Genomic DNA, 20,103 nt, shown 5'->3' on the forward strand with positions numbered 1-20,103 from the left:
TGCCAGCATGTACTGTTTGCTGCCATTATGTAGTTTGCCGCGAGTGTTGTCTAGACTCCAAGCCAGGTTGCCGCATGTGACGTTTGAGATGGTGGTGGCCAAAAATGGGCTTCGGTGGCCGTGTTTATAGCAAGTACTCTGGATGTTGTATTTAGCGAAGATTCTTGTATGCACCATGTTGCAAGTAAATCAAGAGTCATTATGTAATCTTAGCAATTTATTTGATCTAACTATCTACATGGCACAAACTTGAGTGTTAACACCATGAAAAGAATTGAAAAGAAAAAAAAACTAGTTAACAAGGTAAAAAAGTAAAGGTAAACAAGAGAGATAAAATATAAAACAATTATCTCAGAGGAAACAATTTCTGAAATTAGAATTGCAGCACGTCTGAAAATCAAGGAAGAGGAGGTCTTTGAGGTTAAATCAGATCCAAGATGAAGTAGAGCAAATTGGGGTCTCATGTCTTCAATTTTATCTCCACGACTCTAGTCGCGGGCAATCTAGCCACCTCCTCCACCGGCGCCGCCTTGCCAGGCACAATTGCTTCCATTGACATCAAAAACTAAAGGTTCAGCCCTTTCTTTGGATCCGGCGAACTCGAGATTCTTCAACCCAATCGACGACCCGTCGACCCGAAACTATAACTCGACGATTCGAGACTCTTCCCCAGTCGAGCTCGAACTCCTTGATGACGATGGCGGCGGTAGGGGACTACGTAGAACTTGGCTGGCTGGAGGGGATGAGGTCTTTGATCTTGCGAGCTAGGATGAGGCCCTTTTTTTGATCTTGTAGCTTATGGTTGGAGAGGCTGGGTTTCAGCCTTTTCTGGGAGATTATTTTGGAGGCGAGGAGATGAAGAGAGGCAGATTACAGTTATTGGGTTTCTACCACAGTTCAAAAATTTTGGTCATTAACGACGTTAGCTTTAACTGTTAGAACATATGAATGGTTCAAGTGCACCTTGGTGTACTGAATCCGCTCTGTGTATTTAGTGATCCAAATTGTATAAGTTTTTATAGCATTGGGATAAGCTCTTAAAAAACAAATTGTATTGGAAGAAGAAGCATTGGGATAAGCTTATTCCACTGCTAGTCACAAGGTAGTGGGGTAAGCTCTTGTTTTCAATTCCCACTGTTTTGTGACCAACATATATGACGAGCCTTCAAATTCATGCGGCTGTAGCGGGAGAATTTGAGTGATTACATTCTTGTTACTTGTTACTTGTTGATGTTTGGTGATTACTCTTTAAAAAAAAGGCACTTTTCTACCATACACATATGAATAGCACACAATCCGTAAAGATCGTCTTGAATTTTAACTTACTAAACGATCAGATGGTTTAAAACTTGAAGTATGCTATACATATATGTATAGCAGCCAAACCCTAAAAATAGCCCTAACAAGAGCAGGAAAATAATTTGGGCTAATATAACTAAAGCCCTGACCCCAAGCAGCCCAATTAGGTTTGTCCCAATTTCCTGCCAAATTTGTCTTCGTTTTCATATATAAAGCCCCCAACTTTACCCTCCTCTCCCAAATTAGGGTTTGCTGTCTCTCTCTCTCTCTCTCTCTCTCTCTCTCTCTTTCGGCCTTTCAAGGTATCCTGAACTCTCTCCAATCTTATCTCAATTCTGGGTTTCCCTCTTCTATTCCCCCCATCAAGAATCGAGCTCTGTTGTTCTAACTGTGACTTGGGTTTTGTAGGGTATTGAAATATTTTCGATAACTCGGAAGCTTCGAGAATGAGGGCGATTTTCGTCGGCAACTTCGAACATGATACTCGGCAATCTGATTTGGAGCGGCTCTTCTCCAAGTTCGGCAAGGTTGATCGCGTCGACATGAAAACTGGTATAAAGATTTGTTCTTTCTTGTTGGGGATTGATTATTTGAATTTGAATTTGTTTTTCTAAGATGGGATATGAAATTACTGTCCTATGACGAGTAAATTTGTGGGTAAAATCCACGTATTAAGGTAGAATCAGTCTGCTTGATTTGGTTTTGATTCTGGAACTATTGAATTAAGTTAGAAGATGAATGCACAAGGGCACTAAACTCACTTTCTCCTAGCTGGAACGAGTGTACCACTCAATTAATTTTGTGGTATAAACACACCATTTGGCTGGCCATGGATATATGGCTACTGGAGAAAGTAGGTTGTATATCCAATCACCCCTATTCCTGGTTTGATAATATGAGGAGTAAAATTTTTAGTAACTTTATGGGTGAAATCTGCATTATGGTAGGACTAGTCTGCTTGATTTGGTTTTGATTCATGCATATTATATATTGTTTATGCAATTTAAAAACCGAATTCTTATTGAATCAAGTTATAAAGATGAATGCTTAGCCTGGTTCGATTTCAAAAGAAGACTGATTTCAGTTGCCAGTGCTCCTGGCTGGAACAAGAGTACTGATCATTTGAATTTTTTTTGTTAAAAATAACGTGGTATAAACACCAGTTGGCTGGCTATGGATATATGGCTACTGTAGTAAGTAGGTTGTATATCCAATCGCCCTTTTTCCTGGTAAGGAAGTGGCGCCAGGAATTTCAATTACCTTGGAAAAATCTCTGCATTTTTAAGTGTTTCTTTTGACGCAGGAACTTGTTTACTAAGGGAAAATGAACCGAGCTTCTATCTGTGCTCGCCAACTTCACTGCCAAAATTTTAATTTGGGGAAAGGAAACCTTCCCTGGTTGCCTGCTTCTCTACCACTACATTCTCAGATAGCAACATTCTGCATTTTCTTCAATTGCTCATCCGTCACTCACCCACTCCATCATCGCTTAAAGTTGCCATTTCACAAGAATGGTCATAGTTGGATCAATCATTTGTCATGCCATGCCTATCTCACCAGTTCACCACTCTTCTAGGAGATTATTGCACATGCCTTCAATCACTGATAATAGGGGGATCTTTGCTTTCTGTCATGCCTTGTCTTCCATTACTGAAACTGTGCTCTCTGAATGGCGAAGCATGCTTAGCAATGACTTCTCAGACCTGAAACTTTGGATTTAAACCTTTATTTAGCAACCACCATCATTTAGTTCATCATGCAATGCCTCTACAGTTATGTGCATCAGCCCCTCACGTATATGCAGGTGTTGTTTTTACTTAAGTTTGTGCTGGGGGAAAATTATTTGAGGCTGATGTACTCTCTGCTAAGTGGGTTATATGCCAGTGATTCCATTGCACTATTATGCTTCTGATATTTCTCTCCCCTGTTTCAGGTTTTGCTTTTGTTTATCTTGACAATGATCGGGATGCTGAAGATGCTATCCGTCACCTTGATGACAAGCCATTCGGTTATGACAAACGCAGATTATCTGTGGAATGGGCTAGGGTATAACGTTTTTACCTTTTCTGTTTTCTAACGGTCTTTTTCAAGTTTTATATTTGGATAATTGTTTGTGTGTTCTTTTTCTTAGTTTACTGAGCTTCTCTTTACATCATCCTAAACAACTTAATCTCATCAGGGTGAACGTGGTCGTGAACGTGGTCATCATCTTGATGGGTCTAAATCTATGGCAAACCAGAGGCCCACAAAAACCTTGTTTGTCATCAACTTTGATCCCCTCCGCACCAGGGTTTCGGATATTGAAAGACACTTTGAACCCTATGGGAAGCTTCTTAATGTCAGAATTCGGCGGAACTTTGCATTTGTGCAGTTTGAGACTCAGGAAGAAGCTACTAAAGCCCTTCAGGGAACACACTTGAGGTAAATAATTTGTTAGTTGTCTTACTTGGTCAAGTCTCTTGACTAAAAAGCTGGCAAACTGAAGCAAAGTTTTATCATTCTTGTAGCAAGATACTTGACCGAGTGGTTTCTGTTGAGTATGCTCTGAGAGATGATGATGAGAGAGGTGAACGACGTTATGATAGTCCTAGAAGAGGCGGTTATGGAAGGCAGGCGGATAGTCCTTATAGGAGGTCACCAAGTCCTGTGTATCGCAGGCGTCCAAGTCCTGATTATGGTCGTCCTCGCAGCCCAGCTTATGGTCGTCCTCGCAGCCCAGCTTATGGTAGGTACAATGGTCCAGCGTATGACAGGCGCAGGAGTCCTGATTATGGAAGAAATGCGAGTCCAGAGTATGGCAGATACCGCAGGTAGGTATCGAGATTAACTGTTTCTTTCTAACAATTTGCTTGTGACCTGTTTTGGATCTACATATCCATAGCATTGCCTGATCCATCTTTTACTTGCAGTCGCTCCCCTATTCGAAGATCAAGAACATGAAGTCGGACTGATTCAGTGGTGGACTGGCAGTTGTGAGCTCAACATGTTACTCTGGTGGTTTTAGTAATAGCTATAGGTAGAAAGAGATTGTTATGATATTACTTCAGTTTCCGTCTTTCGAATGTTAATATGCATAATGGTTTCCTTTGATTTCTAAGTTTCCCGGTTTTATTACATTAGTATTTCTGCTCTACTGTTTAAATTAAGATATGAAATGGTTTGGTTAGTATTTTCCTTTAGCTTCTTTTATGGCCACCTTACAAATTAATATTTTGCTCAGAAGATTAGTTTAATGGTTATGAGCAGTTCTTCCACCTTGTGCAAATGGCCGAAAGAAGGAGATTCATGTTTAGCCTTTTCTACAAGGATTAAAATATATGTATCGGCATATCTATCGGTACTTTGAAAAATGGAGATATCGAATATATCAGGAATATATCGGAGATATTGGGGAAAAAATATCGGAAATTCAGAAAGAATTTTTTTAAAAATATTTAATTTATTGTATTTACTTATAAATTGTATAAACATCAACTTCATCTATATCTAGAAAGAGACTCCAATAGTGGTTGAAAAGACGTACGGTGGTCCACAAAAGTATAATATTCACATATAACCCTAAGAATTGTACTGTTGAATACGATAGTCGTATATCTCTTTGGAGCTGTTAACTGTTCCCCTTATATTATTTTTCGAATATTATTGATGGTGAATCTTGTTTACGCCCAAACTTTTTACATATATTTCTTTAATATATCAGAGATTTATCGTAGATTTCCTAAATATTAGAAAAATTTGACGGAATCGGAGAAATTTGACGGAATCGGTGCAAAATAAGATATTTATCCCTCTAGATATATCGGTCACTCTAAAAAAAGAGATATCGGGAGATATATCAGATATATCGCAAAGACTTTAATCTTTACTTCTACCAAATGGCAAGTGTTGCCTTAGTAATGGATCCATTTTGAGAGAGATAACACTTCTCTCTTGGATCCATTTTGCTCATTGTGTGAATTCTCTCTTATTTGCACAACGAAATTATTTGCATTTTCATGGTTCTCATTGTGCGAATTCTCTATTATTTGCATAATTAAACTGTAATTTAGAATCAAAGCCCGTTATTTTCTAAGTCAATGAAATTATGTGGGACAAAACCATGATATGCGGCAGATGAATTTGGCTTCTGGAATATTGCCTTGTCTTTATGTTCAACATTGCTCTACATGCCAATTTATTTTCTAGTATGTGAAACAAGGACTTTTGTCATTCAATGTATGAAATGGTTCCAAAAACATATAATTAGTACTTGTTTCTTGTCACTAAAAGGCTTTCCTGAAGAAGTTCTCATCTGGGAGGTGACAAATTCTCCAATCAATCACTTTAACAATATTATTGAACAGTAGCTTACAGCCTTACTAAGTTGTAAAAACATATTGACCTTACATCCAGCTACTGTAAAAACTGCATATACCATCAAACACTCATGTTGATCATCATGATCAGGACTTCTTGAGCTCTTGATCAAGAGCCTTTTCAAGCCAAGTCTCTGCATCTTCCATCATCCCTGGACTCAGCCTCACCATGAGGATACAGAACTCGGTCTCACTCAGTGCCCCGTCTCCATCAAGATCACCTTCCCTAACCATGCCCTCAGCATCCTCTTTGCTCATCCCCTCCATTCCGAGAAGCGCAGAATTCTTCTTCAGGCTTTCAGAGGTGATCAGCCCCCTTTCCTGGTCTGCCAGGAGCCGAAAACCTCCACATAACTCGGACACAAAGGCCTCCACATCCAGCTTCTCTGCCATCACTGGTAACAAGTCCTGGTATTCAGTTGTTGTTCCATTGCTCCCCATATTGTTACTGGAAAAAAATATATAAAACAGCAACCAATATCAGAAAGACTTGAAGAACCAATAAGAATGTGTCTGTATATATAATGCTGGGCTAGGGAATGCTTTGTTTAACAGCTAGAGAGCTAGGTGCTCAATATGAATAATATCATTGCTTTGTGGAACCTAGTAGGACTAATTGGGAAGGATTTTCTTTCAATCTTGGCCATCCATTCTAATGGAATCCACACATAATCATGGAATCATGGAATACATGCCAAGCCATATGATGGTGAGAGCTGATAATCAGATCGACGGTTGATGCATCAAGGAATAAACCATCTTTAAGGGTCAAAAAAAATGCCTGAAATTTCAAGGTCACATTGAATTATTCTTCTTTTTTGTTAGGATTATTTTTTTGTCTTTTTAGTCCAATATTAACGGTTTCCAGGAAAGTTCTGCTTTGTGGGCTAGTCTTCTATCAAGATTGAGAGAGTAGCTTGTATTGTCCTGGAGTTTGGCTTCTATGAAGCTTCCTTACTCTGTCCCTCTTATCAGTTTCTTTCTTGGATTCTTCTATCTTGTTGCTCTGTCGAGCATGATTTTATCTGCCGTCCATTATTCTCCATACTTTGGGGACTCTTAGCAGAAATCTACAACCTTAGGTCAGTAATGCCTGTGTGACAGGTAGGAGATGAGCATGTTAATATCGAGCATCTTTCGAGATTCTGATACCATGTTAGACAATTACAAAATTCAAAAGTTTAAACTATTTCGGACATGAGTTTACATACTGAGCTAGCAATGTTTGCTAGGTTGTGGAGAGTTGGTATGAAATTAGAGGCTATTTTAAGTCCACAACTACTCCAACACACTAGAGTTACTAGACATCTTTGCTCTAATCATCAATCCAGAACCGACAATCACCATCTTCTATAACTCTTAAGCTCCCAAACAACCTAACATTAATAACATATCCTTGGGAAATAAGAGAAGGTTGATAAGGATGGATTTAATAGAAAGGAGCACGTAGCAAGTAGAAAGCGTGGGAAAAGGGTAGGCCAAGCTTCTTGTCCCATCGGGGAATAATGCACCATGCTCTCATTTTATGAGTGATGCAACATGCATGAAAACTTCCAAATTTTCTTGTCTCATTCATCGACAAAAGGTTAGCACTGCTCGTGTTTTTTAAACCCCAAAAGGTTACTATCCCTAAACGAGGCAGAGGGGGACGCTCTGTCTAAACTGCAAAGCTAGATAGGGAATCCAAATTAAGCCAACCCTAACTTCATCTTATTAAAGGTCTTGATTCCGATCTCGATCGCAAGTAACCGGAAAGTAATGTGTCGTAACATGTCGAAACTATCTCTCAAAAGATCATTTTGGTTCATACATAGAATGTATATGGCTACCGATATCGTTACAAAAGCATATATCATGATCCATCATTCAACTGACTAAAGAAAACACATGTTTGGCCTGCACTTCACGTCTATATATCAGAAAAGAAAAACTAGATGAGTCGGCTGCATGAACAAAACTTCCCCATATCCCAAAATCCCAATAATCATACATACCAGCTAGCCTTAGCTTTTTCGCTTGGCAAGCAAGCAAGTTTAGTAGTATCATCTCTACCAGATATCTAAATGAAGAGGACCTTCCCCTAGGTTAATGCTTCCTCATGTGTACGTAGGTAGAACAACCTCACATTCCCCTATTGGTGCTTTTCTTATTTGAGGCATTATGGCCATTATATGTTTCTGCAGCCTTACCGCAGTATTTATCCCAGATACTTCCTCAGAACTTTGGCATTGTTTCTATCCCCAAAGCCCCAAAGGCTTAATCTTCTTCAGAAATGTGCTGCATGAAAAGTAGACTTCACAAGAGGTATAAAGCAGAAGAGTGTAGACATAGTTCAGATTCTCCATAGAAGTACCACAAGGACCAATTCCATCTAACCAATCATCTTAAGTTTAGGTGGAAAGAGAAAAATTTCTAGCTCAAGCAATACTAGATAATATATTCATATGGCCATTCAATGAAAAAGAATTTCTGATGAATAGAATAATGTATGAACAATGAAACAAAGTGAATTATTCCACAAACCCAACTGCTCCTCACTACCAGTTTGCCTTGACAATGTTGAACATTGCAATGCAATATTTCCCTTCTTTGTACTTGTGCAACTCATCATAAGCTTTTACATATTTGCAGCCCAACACCACGCTGCAATCGCTGCAGTATACATCAGCAACTGTGTAACGGCCAGTGATGAGTTGCCGGTCCTCTTTAGGCCCTTGAAACACATTTATAGCATGAGCGAACAGAAAGGCTCTTCTGCCACTTCTAGTCTAACAAAACAAAGCACATAGCTATCCGAATTAAGAATATGCATGATTCATTAGAGTTCAATCTCTTCCAAAGCATATATATACCACAAAGATTGCTTCCAGGCAGTGCATGATCTATATGCATATCAAGATTTATATCCAAAACATTCTGAACATTTCATATCATGGATCAATTGGTTATTCGTAATCGTTACACACCAGACCAAACTTTTAAGCAGTGACACTTCTTATATGCTGCGCACTGACCCTAAGAACTAGTACTAAACTACTAACATACAAGTTTCTTATATATTGAGAAGAAAATTGCTAAAGTCAATTTTCTGAGCCATTGATTAACAGTTGGAAATTGCTGATCATGGCAAAGTTCATATTGAGGAATCAAGTAGAAATGAGTTCAACACCTGATAATATTTATTGAGAATATCATCATGACAGCATATATGGTTCTGGCACTTGTAGCAGCAGTATAACCTTCGCCAAGCCAAATCAGCCATTGAAGAATGCGCTTGACAATGCAGTCACTTCAACACAGCACAAAATCACAAATAGAAAAGAAAAAAAAAAAAAAAGAGGAAAATTAAAATTAGTTCTTGTTTACTATACTGAAAAGCAATCAGCCAACTGAACACAAAACATGCTGCCATGCTGGGCACCAGTCATTGAGGTGTAGTATAATAACAAGGTAAAAACTAACCAAATTGGAGTTGATCATGACAGGTTATTAGTAATTACTAATTAGTATTATAGGATAGTACTTTCAGAGTTAAAATAGAAAACTAATAGCAGAGGAACCTAAACTTTGAGAAAGACAATTCTGCAATAGAAGAAATATATAAAGAAACATGATTGTTGGGTTTATTCAAGATCCTAAACTTTGAGAAGCACAAGAACAAAGCATCATTTTCTTCAATAAACACTTGGTCACTAGAAGAAAACAAGAAATTTCAGACTGAGGAGAAAGGTTTGGCTGGTTTGCATTTTACCTTGTTCAGAACTGTGGGAGATTTTGGGAGTCTGGGTTTTGACAAATCACTATTGTTGAAGGGAGACGCCAATCACGCCACATTGTATAAATCAAGAAAAACTGTTGCACCCCACGAGATTTCAGCTAAGAAGAAAAGGAGGTTTGTTTCAAAGTTTGGAACAGGTCAACCCAAATTCATTCTTCCTAGCTCGCCTTCCCTTCTAATCATTTTTGAACGGATACAACAGCAAAATTTTTAATAGTATTTTGGGTTTAGGGTGTAGAAATGTTTTCTATCTCTTACATATTCATAGGCTTTGAAAGTGGTAAGAGGTATTGAATTCGATTCACGAACTAGTTGTAGCATATATATATGGTCTGGACTCTGGAATGATATTTTTGACTTGGAGAAAGGTCACATAGAGTTGGAATTCTCTTGTCATCGACTTACCATTTGGTTCATATATACTGAAAAGTTGAGAGTAAATGTGGCTCATCCACACTTAAAATGAGTGTGATGTTATAAATATTATAATTTATGTGACTGTCCACGTAATTACTTATTAGTTATGTACTCGGATGTAAATCATACCTCTATATAAAGAGGCTAATAAGAATGAATGAGAACACTTCTACCTCCTCCCAACTATTCTATCTGTGTTTTCTCTCTATCTTTTCTTTACTTTACAATATGTTATCAGCACGACTCTACCTTTAAGTTGATAACGACTAAACCCTAGATTACCAAAACTGATTTTGTCGTTCACCTTTTACATCATCGCATTTCAATTTGTTTACTTTACAACAAGTTATCAGCACGACTCAAAATGATCGATATGTAAGAGATAGATAACCTTTTTAATAACATCGATTAATACAGTCCTTAATGGTCTTTAATGACTAAACCTTTAATGGTCTTTACATAATCATTATGTTGCTACATATTCTAACTTTCGAAGTTATGAATTACTCGGAACTCTTGAAGAGCTTATATGAGACGTATCACTACACAAATATATTAATGTGTATGGCTAGATACGCCATGAGATATTTCAATGTTTTAATGCCAATTTGCTTATCTTGTTTAGCTATTACTTAGTGTATGAATTTGGTCATATGACTCAATGAGGTAAGACCTATTTACAATCGTTTAGCTTTGTTGGTATTGTTTTAACTTTGCAGGTACATAATTTCATGATGAGCCCCAATATGCAAAACATGCATGATCTCACTTTACTGATGTACAAATCAAACCGTTATTTACGGCATATGAAACTTGTAACTTTCAGGGGGAGATTCTCATCAGGGGGAGCATCCAGAAGTATGTTACCTAAAACATATGCACGTTGTACTCTTTTTCTCCTTCGACCAGGGTTATTTTTCTCCCATTGAGTTTTTGTTATCTGGCAAGGTTTTTAACGAGACAACATTAAGCGCGTCCAATTTCATCATTCATTGATGGAAATCTAAAGGAGAGTGTTATAAATATTATACTTTATGTGGTTGTCCACGTAATTACTCATTAGTTTTGTACTCGGATGTAAACATGATCTCTATATAAGGAGGCTAATGAGAATGAATGAGAACACTTCTACCTTCTTTTGAACTATTCTATGTGTTTTCTCTCTATCTTTTCTTTACTTTACCACATGTGAGTCTAACACTTTGTGACTATTGTATGCATTTTCAACTTATTTTTGTAGTTTGAATAAACTGAATAGCGTTTTGGGAGTTGACATAATTTTAGCAAAGAACAGAAAACCAAAATAGTAATAATAAAATCCTTGATTTTCTAGAAAAATGAAAAATTGGTGGCCAAAACGAAAGTATTTAAGGCCAAAACCGAAAAAAAGAAGATGACACTCGCAGACTGAGACTGCGACTGAGATTAGGGTTTAACGCAAAACCCCGCGAAATTCGACCCGAATTCCTCAATCCGTCGAAAAGTATGTACAAATATGCTGTACCCTTTTATTCTTTTCGATAATAACAACCCAATTCCTTAGTTTCTGTGGCTTGTTATTTTGATAAATTTCTAATTGGCATAGCTGCAAGTTTTAACCTTTGAGCTTAGAACAGATGACTAATATGTCATCTCTGTTTGTTTTGTTGTTGGGTCTGATTTGCACCAATAAATTTGATATCTTTGTTTGATTGGTACCTTCACTTTCATAGTTAGGAACTAGCTTGCTCTGTTTTTGTTGTTTTACACATTCCCAATCTGGTGATTACTGTACTTTTTAGTTAGTTTTTGGCATGTTTATGTGATTGGTTAGTAGAATTGGAGTTGGGAGTTGTATAAGTATCAATTAGTTTGATGTTATCCCGGAATCTAAATAAATGATAATGCAGGGTGGGAGAGTTGTGTTGGGAGATTTTTCGTAAATGGATTTCTGCCCGGATTGTGGTGGTATGCTGCAGTATGAGCTACCGAATATGCACGCTGCTAGATTCTTCTGTCCGACTTGTCCTTATGTTGCATATATGGAGAATCGGGTATAGCTTACGATATAGAACTTTTTGTGTTGCCCGAATTACATTCAAAGTTATTATCTCTTTATGCTATGTTGAAGGGTATATGAATGTTTTTCTTACTGATTGATCTTTTGTTTTGTGCTTTCAGGGTGAAATTAGGAGGAGGGAGGCTCTAGTTAAGAAAGAGATCCAGCCCATAATTAACCTGAACGACTTTACAAATGCTCCCAAAACTGAAGGTTTGTTTGATTTTCATTCACATAGGATTTCATTTTTTCTCCAACTTTGGGTTCAATTAGTGCATTCTTATCAGAGTTGAAATGTTTGTTAAAAGTTAATGACCAACAATATGCTGTTGTAAGTTTAGTTTTGGATTAGTAACCTAGCAATACTATTGGAGTGGTTACTGCAATTACTACAACTGATTTGAAATTTAAGTTTTCCCTGAGTACTAGTTTTAGGCTTTTAGCTATACCTTGTCGGGACTATTGCATATATAAAATGTGAGATAGGATTTGCTTGTCAGTGGTAAGAAAAAGAAGATTTTGGAAATCCCCTTGTGAGGATACAATGGATAGAGTCAGTTAGCATAGTCTGGTCAGGTCGAAAGATAAGTAATTTTATGGTTTCTGCTGACACTATCAATGGTCCGGAGTATTGTCAGAGAGAATGCCTACCAACTGGTATGGAGGAATATCCATTTTTGTTATCTTGGCTATTGATGTTGAGTAGATGCTTTGTGAAACGGTGTACTTGATTCAGATTTAAGCAAAAATCTGCTTCTTTTTGTGTGCTTTCTCACACATTGGCAGTAAATGGTCTTTGTTCGTCTTGTCTGTATCATATTAATTAGTAATTAGATGATACAACTTATGGTTTCCAACTTATAAGAACATGGTATTGGTGCTTGAATTTAACTGGCGTATCACAGCACACAATCTTATTCTTGAACTCATTTTGTTGATCTTGTGTTGATGCTTGCAATATTTTATAACTTCTATTGGTATCAATCCTGACTTCAAATCTGACTTCTGTTTCTCCTCTTCCTTGATCTACTTTTCTCTGGCAGAAACATGCCCAGTCTGTGGTCATAAAGAGGCTGCTTTCCGGGAACAGCAAACACGATCTGCTGATGAAGCATCAACAAAATTTTATAGGTGTTTGAACGATGACTGTAAACATGCTTGGATCGATTATTCTTAATAGGAGATTCAGAAACGTTTTTGTTATAACTTTCTCTGGTCTTGTGTTTTTTTTTTTTGGGAGCCCATATCCGTACCACCCTGCCATGGACAAGGGAGAGCCAAGCACCATTTCATTATGTTTTCGGCCTTGAAACCAAAATAACTGCTGGCCGGCTGTGCAATCTTTTGCCTAATTTTGGATTAAATCCTTAAATGGACTTGCATTGTACTGGAGTATAGTGTAGAAGGTGTGAATTATGCCACTGTCGTCTGAACAAAAACTTGCAGAGAACATGAGTTTTATGCAAAATTGAACCTCTTGCTACCTCAGTCTCAACTTTGGTGTTTTCATTGCTGCCTCAATACTTTGGTGTTAAAGGTCCCAGTGCCATAACTTTATTCAATTTGCTAACGATTTGCCTATCTCATTCAATATGCTTATACTCTGATAATGAATCATCAATAGATAAGAAAGCTGAGTCTGCATAATATTTGGGAAGATATTTACACTCAACAAACAAAAGCAAACAGGTAAATAGGCACAAAACTTGGGCTATAGAAGGATCACGACTTCAGGAAAGGTTAGCCGAATCCAATACAAAGGGCAACATTATGTCAACCCTTGTATAGATTACCAGAAAACAATATAAACACCAACAGTATCATCAAACAGAGGAAAACATTACAAATAAGGGGTCAAGCATGGTCTCAACTAGTGAACAGCTAGTTTCTGCTTTTCTATCCATTTCTTTCTGGTCCCCTCCAATGCTTTCTCCCTCATCCTAGAAAGCTCTTGAAACCAGTGCTGGTATTGTGTCTCAATAGTATCAAGTTCCAACTTCAGCTCGACATCCAGATCTACTGCCAAAGAAACCGATGAACAGCTGCTTGACAAGCTCATATCATTAGATACTTTCTGATCATGCGATGACAACTCTATGTTCTTTGGAATATTGATAGGAAATACTTGGCCTGCATTGCTAGAGTAATTTCCTTGCAAACTTCTGTCATCAACAAACGAATACCTAGGATGTACAATGTTGCAATGAACAGATTCAGCTGCATTACTAATATTGGTGGAAGCATCATCAGCCAGAAACACAGAAGCAAACGATGATTTTGAATGCTCGTCGGCAAATTCAGTAAAGCTTGGATAAGAGGCAATGCCACCATTAAAGCTGATTGTATCAGGATTAGTCCAGACGCTACAAGCTTGCTCAACCATCAAACTAGCAGGAAAACCAGATAACTGTGAACCCCACGGGCATGCCACAGGGGATTTGCCATCAATTAATTCAGATCCACCATAAGTAAGGCTGCCTGAGGAATTATCAGAGGATGGCTTCCAACCAGGTAGGAGTTTCATTATCAAGTAATCAATAAATTCAGCAATGAAAACCACATCATGATCTGCTAATTCCAGATGTTCAACCATCTCAGCCGCCAGAGAGACTGCAGTATCAGTATCAAGGTAAAAGAGAAAATCTATATTCTTCACCTTACCTGTAAGACACCAAAAAAGGTCAGCTTAGTACATCATCTGTCTGTTACAATATATATGTGTCAGTACTATATTGATAAACTTGTATGATCATTCTCCAATTTGCTTACTCACCACATGCATCAGCAATACGCAAGGTCAAAGATACCGAGTTGTCATCATTTTTTGTCCCCCTTAACCTAAACTCATTGTTCTTACTTTTCCTTTGAAATTCCAGTACATGTGGACTTCCATGGTTGCTTCCTGTACATGTGCTTATTGAGAGCTGCTTATAATCACTATCTATGTCCATGGAAAGTGGCCCAGACTTGGGTAAGTTTAATGCTTTGAGATTTTGGTTAGGTAACTTTAAGGGATCACGCGTTGGTTCCCTAGGGTTCTCAACTAGAAGGAATGGATCTTTAAGCAGCTCCTTTGCAGAAGATCTCTCAGACACTGGAACCAGACATTTCTCAATGAACTTTTTAATTTGAGGGTCATGCACCTTACCAAGGGCTGCAGGTTTAACACCCTGTAACAGAACATACCAGACATAAGATACCTGGGAAAATGCAGTGAATCTACTTAAAGGAGCCAGCAGAAATTTTCATTCTGATGATTTGTCAACTTACTGAGGTAACCTTCTTAAATATTTGAGCAGGGCTTTTGCATTCACTATATGGATACTCAAAAGTAACCATCTCCAGCATACACATCCCAAATGAATACACGTCAATGAGTTCATTATATTCCTCATCATAGAGTTCTGGAGCCATAAACTCGGGAGTCCCTAGTTTAGAAAACAAAAAAAAATTTCAGTACACTATATTTAGTCGGTTTGAAAAAGAGACGGCATCTGATGACATAAAATTCTTTACCAATCACACTTCGGGCAGTAGGCTGTTGCATAACAGTTGCTAACCCCAGGTCTCCAATTTTAACTTCTCCATGGTTTCCGTTGATGAAAATATTGTCACATTTTAAGTCCCTATGAATAATAGGCGGGTTCTGGCCATGGAGATAGACTAAACCTCGGAGAATCTGCCTTGCCCAATTCCTTATGGCCTTCGTATCAACATTTTTATGCTTCTTACGATATCTAGTAACCAAGCATCACATAATTAGTTTAATTGCACACAATGCAGCAAAGCAATAAGAAGGGAGAATGACAAGAATCAATAGAACGTACTGCCTTAGATTTCCAGATGTGAAGAGCTCGGTAATCATATTAATAGTATTTTTCTGATCATCCACCCAGGCATTATAAAACTTGATAATATTTTCATGTTTCAGTGATTTCAGCAAATGGACTTCAGAGTACAGTTTTGCCAAATCATCTGGTGAACGCATGACAGCATCAAGCCTCACTTGGTTCCAAGCAACTTCTATTCCATCTACTTCATCAAATGCCTTGTAGCTGCAAAACAAAATGACAAAGCCAAGAAAGAACCCAAAAGTGGTTCAAGTTAACAAACTATTTCTTCTTAAGGAAATCACTTCCTGAAAGTAGCTACAATAAAAAGTAAAGAGAAAGGGTCTCAAAACCATACACAGTCTTGAAGGCTCCCCTGCCCAAGATTTCATTGTACTGTTCCCAAGAAAAAAAAAAACAATTAAAGAAGAAATAAATGACTATATGACGGAGAAAACACAATTTTTATCATTTCTAAATGAAACATAAATCAACAGGTGACAATTACCAACATGAATTTCAACATACTCAAACAATATAAAGTTGTAAACATACAGATTGCAGCTTGAAAACTAGCATTCCCCATTATCAACAATTCGATCCAAAAATACGTATACTAAATCATCAAATAGAAATAAAAATCAGGACCAAATCATGAACATCGATAATACTCAAGAACGAATAAAACCAATATGATCGCAAATGAATAGTCTCATAAAAGTAAATCATATTCATGGTGTGTTGTTTTCGTACCCTAACATATCGATTTGTCGGGTCCTTCTCTACATAGTCGGCCTCATCGTCGGGAGGCTTCACCATAGAAAACACACCATAATGATTACTAACATGTTTCGGCGATACAAAACCAGACCCGGAATTCATTTCCTGCCAAGAACCAAAAGCTACCAGAAACACAATGACGACGACTTTTAGATATATATGTACACTCTCGTTAATAAAATACACCTTTGGCTTTTGCGTGTCCGATTCAAACAAATTCATGAACTAAAAGGAGAAGAAGAGGCCGCCGCTGATCGAGTCAGAGAACGACGACGTTTCCCGTTGTGGTCGTAGAAGGCTTCGGAGGCAATACAGAAGGAATCGAATGCCGATTTCGAACGGAATCGGCATTCGACGATGGGATTGGATTGCTGAGGCAGTGAACCAGACGAGTTCAAAACCCCAAGAGCCATGCAAGTGGATGTTGTCATTGTCGTTTAGACCCAGCCGAGTTGGACCCAGTTGGCGAGAACCATTTCTTTGATGAACCCAGAAACGCAGAGATAGTTTAGACGATGATGATGAGCATTTTGGGGATTGGACCCAAGATTGGGAATGAGGTGCAATTCCGAGTTCCAAATGGGGTTTTGGGATTTCAGAAGAGAAACGACGTGACACCCTTTACCCGCGTGCGGGAATGAAGGCTGGAACAGACACTTGTGTGGTTGAATTGTTCATACAAGTTTTGAATATTTACCAACATTTAAATTACAAATGGATAGACTTCTATTTTGGAGACAACAACTCATATGTATTTGATTTTTTGGAAAAGATTTTCTGATACCGGAAAGTTGAAACCGCACCGGATTGTGCAGTCAGTTTTGGTTCGGTTAGGTCCGGTTGGTTTAGTGATTAGGACATATGTTTAGTGTCATTAGAACTGATCAGGCCGAGATGATATGTTTTTAGTAATTTAAATATTACCAACATTTAATCAAATTTTAGAAACAACTCATATTTCTTGTATTTTTTTAATTAATTTTTTTCTTGGGCACCTTGAGATTGGACCGGTAAGAATGCGTTGTCGGTTTCGGTTCGGTTCATTTAGCGGTTATTGTTACATTTTTTCTTTGTGGTTGATAGCGTAATTGTGACATAAACCGGTCAAACCGAGATAGACTTGTAGCTCGCTCTTTCTTCCTCGGGTGGAAAGTTTTTTAAATACATTCAGAATTAGGTGGATATAAGCGATATCTATTTGAGCTTTAGAAAGTAAACTCATAACTCATAAACATATCAATCGTCAACTGTTAGGCATAATCAAACTACCAGCCTATTACACATTATAACTCCATATCAACCAACTTAGCATCCAATTTCAAACCTGATCTTTTATTAGAATTAATGGAATCAAGATAAAGACTACAACTTGCTATCCTAATCACTTGCATCCAGATTTGAACCATTTCTTGATTCACAGTAATCAAACACCTGGATAATGATCTACCATAGTTTCGAAGCTACTTCAATCCATTTTTGTTCCAAGGCTACTAATTTAATCGATATTTGAGTACCCATTTCACTGAAACACCAACTAAGAAAAGTAAATTATACACTAAAGCAGAAAAAGAGAACCCTGAGGAGAAACCAAAACCCTCAAGTATGTACACTAATGAACAGTGATACAATCAAGAAGATAATGACACAATAACACATATAGTCTTACGTCAAAACAAGATGAAATCACCTGGGCTCAGATTCAAAAGATGACACGAGCTCTTAATCAAGTGAATGAGAGCTCTTTACCCCAAGAAAAAAAATGCAGAAGAACGGGGGAGAAGGTAATTATATTTACCCCAACAAAATTGTGCTTTTATAACATCATTGGTCAGTCCAACACACTCAAGGTCTCCGGTTCGAATCCAGTCAAAGCCAATACGTTTCCGTTTTCTGTTTTTCATTTTTCATTTTTCCGTTTCTCTGTGATGTTGATTTTAACCATTGAAAATTTGTTTTCATCAGCACGTTTAGATTTTTTTTCAGGCGACAAGTATAGACCAAATCATATAAAATACATAGGTAAAATTTTACAAATAGTACATGAAAATAAGCTAACTATTAATTTATATATCTCAACTTAGGGATTATGGGTTAAAACCTATTTTTTCAATCACATTTTATTAGAATTATTGATGAAGATGAAATTCAGTTGAGTAGGCACTGTGGGTGTAATAATATAATTTCACTTCATCGATATCTGCCTTTGGGTAGTGGACTACGGTACTGATATTTGGCGGGAACTAAAATCTTCACGATATCCTCGATATTTCCTAGATATTTCCGTTTTTTATAAACATTGATATTAATCTTCATATATTTTTTATATTTTATATTTAGTCTATTTTTAGTCGAATATGTAATTTTTATATAAAATTTTGGTAAATGTTCTATCGATATTCGATATTTTCTTGATATATCTATCAAGATTTCTTTTATTCGAACCACCGATACTTTAGTCCTTAATATTTGGTGTGTAAATATGTTACACCATATTGACGACTAAGATCTGTAACTTTATTAGACTAAAATTACATGGTGTATTTACATGTAAAGAAAACCCTAGCACCGGACCATTTTCCCGCCAAATCTTTTCTATGTGTAATTCCCGATATAAAGAGCTCATATCAATGAATAAGATGATGATTCTCTTGCTATCTCTTTGTCTCTACCATTAATCCTTCATCACGTTATCATGCACTTTGTTCTAACCCTAGAGTCAATAGCCCACCAATTGTTTTCTAAACCCTAAAATCGGGCAGCCTTGTTTTTCCCGATTTCCGACCAAAATTCCTACTGCCCTCCGCCGGAATTTTATATCCCCAGAAAGCTCTCTCTGCCCCGGATCCAACGCCGCCGGTCTCACCCTGAGAATCGGCCGGAAAGTCTCCGAACTGGCCGCCGAAAGATTCCAGACCGCCGCCGCTACCGACCACCGGTTCACCACCTTCCCTTACTCCGATCAACCTGAAATTTTGACAGAAGCTTCCCCATCCAGAGCTGCTCCTCCTATCAAATTTTCAGCCCCAAATTCTAAGTATAAGTAGGCGAAACGTTATTTCTCCTCTCGGCAGCCTCTAGAAAGGTATGTTTTTTTTAAACCTTAAACTTTTCCAAGTTCAATAACTCGGGGAGGATAAAATCCTTTCCTCCCTTCTCCATCTCCATTCTATGCTTGGGATTTTGTGCGTGCAGGTACCCAAATTCCGGAATTTTATTCGCGGGTCAAGAGTGTGTTTGATCACTTTTGTTTCTTTGTCCGGGTTGTGTTTGATCAACCCCGACCTTTCACCGGATTGTGTTTGATCAATCCGAGGCCTTTTTCCGAATTGTGTTTGATCAATTCGCGGCTTTTCCGGATTGTGTATGATCAATCCGAAGGACAAACCATTAAAAGCATCGTCTGTGACCTCTATCGAGTCTCATAACAGCTTGGTTTTGTATGCAAGAGCAATGTAACATTCTGCTCCTTTGAGTTTTGACGTACCAGATGCCTAAGGCGGATCTTCGCTTGGTATCTGTGGAACCTTTCATTGGAAAGGATTAAACCACATGTTTTGACCCCTAGGCTAACAAGCCTAGATGCCGAGATTTCACATCTCATGCGCA

At 37.8% G+C, this 20,103-nt stretch overlaps 5 protein-coding genes across 5 annotated transcripts; 2 read left to right on the forward strand and 3 right to left on the reverse strand.

Moving 5' to 3' along the window:
- Nucleotides 1–1,550: 1,550 nt before the first annotated feature.
- Nucleotides 1,551–4,552, forward strand: LOC101304217 (arginine/serine-rich-splicing factor RSP31-like). Its single transcript, XM_004306592.1, has 6 exons — nt 1,551–1,601; nt 1,708–1,851; nt 3,233–3,345; nt 3,479–3,720; nt 3,807–4,109; nt 4,209–4,552. Exons 2-6 carry the CDS (start codon nt 1,746–1,748, stop codon nt 4,237–4,239), a joined length of 795 nt encoding a protein of 264 aa, XP_004306640.1. The 5' UTR covers nt 1,551–1,601; nt 1,708–1,745; the 3' UTR covers nt 4,240–4,552.
- Nucleotides 4,553–5,590: 1,038 nt separating this feature from the next.
- Nucleotides 5,591–6,272, reverse strand: LOC101304507 (calcium-binding protein KIC-like). The gene has a single exon (XM_004306593.1). The coding sequence runs from the start codon at nt 6,093–6,095 to the stop codon at nt 5,742–5,744; it is 354 nt and encodes a 117-aa protein (XP_004306641.1). The 5' UTR covers nt 6,096–6,272; the 3' UTR covers nt 5,591–5,741.
- A 1,919-nt stretch (nt 6,273–8,191) lies between these two features.
- On the reverse strand, nt 8,192–8,916 carry LOC101312582 (protein yippee-like At4g27745-like). The gene is made up of 2 exons (XM_004308239.1): nt 8,824–8,916; nt 8,192–8,422 (listed from the first exon to the last, which is right to left on the reverse strand). Exons 1-2 carry the CDS (start codon nt 8,914–8,916, stop codon nt 8,192–8,194), a joined length of 324 nt encoding a protein of 107 aa, XP_004308287.1.
- Nucleotides 8,917–11,244: 2,328 nt separating this feature from the next.
- On the forward strand, nt 11,245–13,375 carry LOC101304802 (DNA-directed RNA polymerase III subunit RPC10-like). Its single transcript, XM_004306594.1, has 4 exons — nt 11,245–11,332; nt 11,739–11,882; nt 12,010–12,100; nt 12,931–13,375. Exons 2-4 carry the CDS (start codon nt 11,772–11,774, stop codon nt 13,062–13,064), a joined length of 336 nt encoding a protein of 111 aa, XP_004306642.1. The 5' UTR covers nt 11,245–11,332; nt 11,739–11,771; the 3' UTR covers nt 13,065–13,375.
- Nucleotides 13,376–13,757: 382 nt separating this feature from the next.
- On the reverse strand, nt 13,758–16,599 carry LOC101312872 (probable serine/threonine-protein kinase WNK4-like). Its single transcript, XM_004308240.1, has 7 exons — nt 16,471–16,599; nt 16,076–16,113; nt 15,715–15,942; nt 15,404–15,624; nt 15,158–15,315; nt 14,661–15,057; nt 13,758–14,548 (listed from the first exon to the last, which is right to left on the reverse strand). The coding sequence occupies exons 1-7, from the start codon at nt 16,597–16,599 to the stop codon at nt 13,758–13,760; spliced, it is 1,962 nt and encodes a 653-aa protein (XP_004308288.1).
- Nucleotides 16,600–20,103: the final 3,504 nt, after the last annotated feature.

Source organism: Fragaria vesca, linkage group LG7 (genome assembly GCF_000184155.1).
Source record: "Fragaria vesca subsp. vesca linkage group LG7, FraVesHawaii_1.0, whole genome shotgun sequence".
NCBI classification, from domain to species: domain Eukaryota; kingdom Viridiplantae; phylum Streptophyta; class Magnoliopsida; order Rosales; family Rosaceae; genus Fragaria; species Fragaria vesca.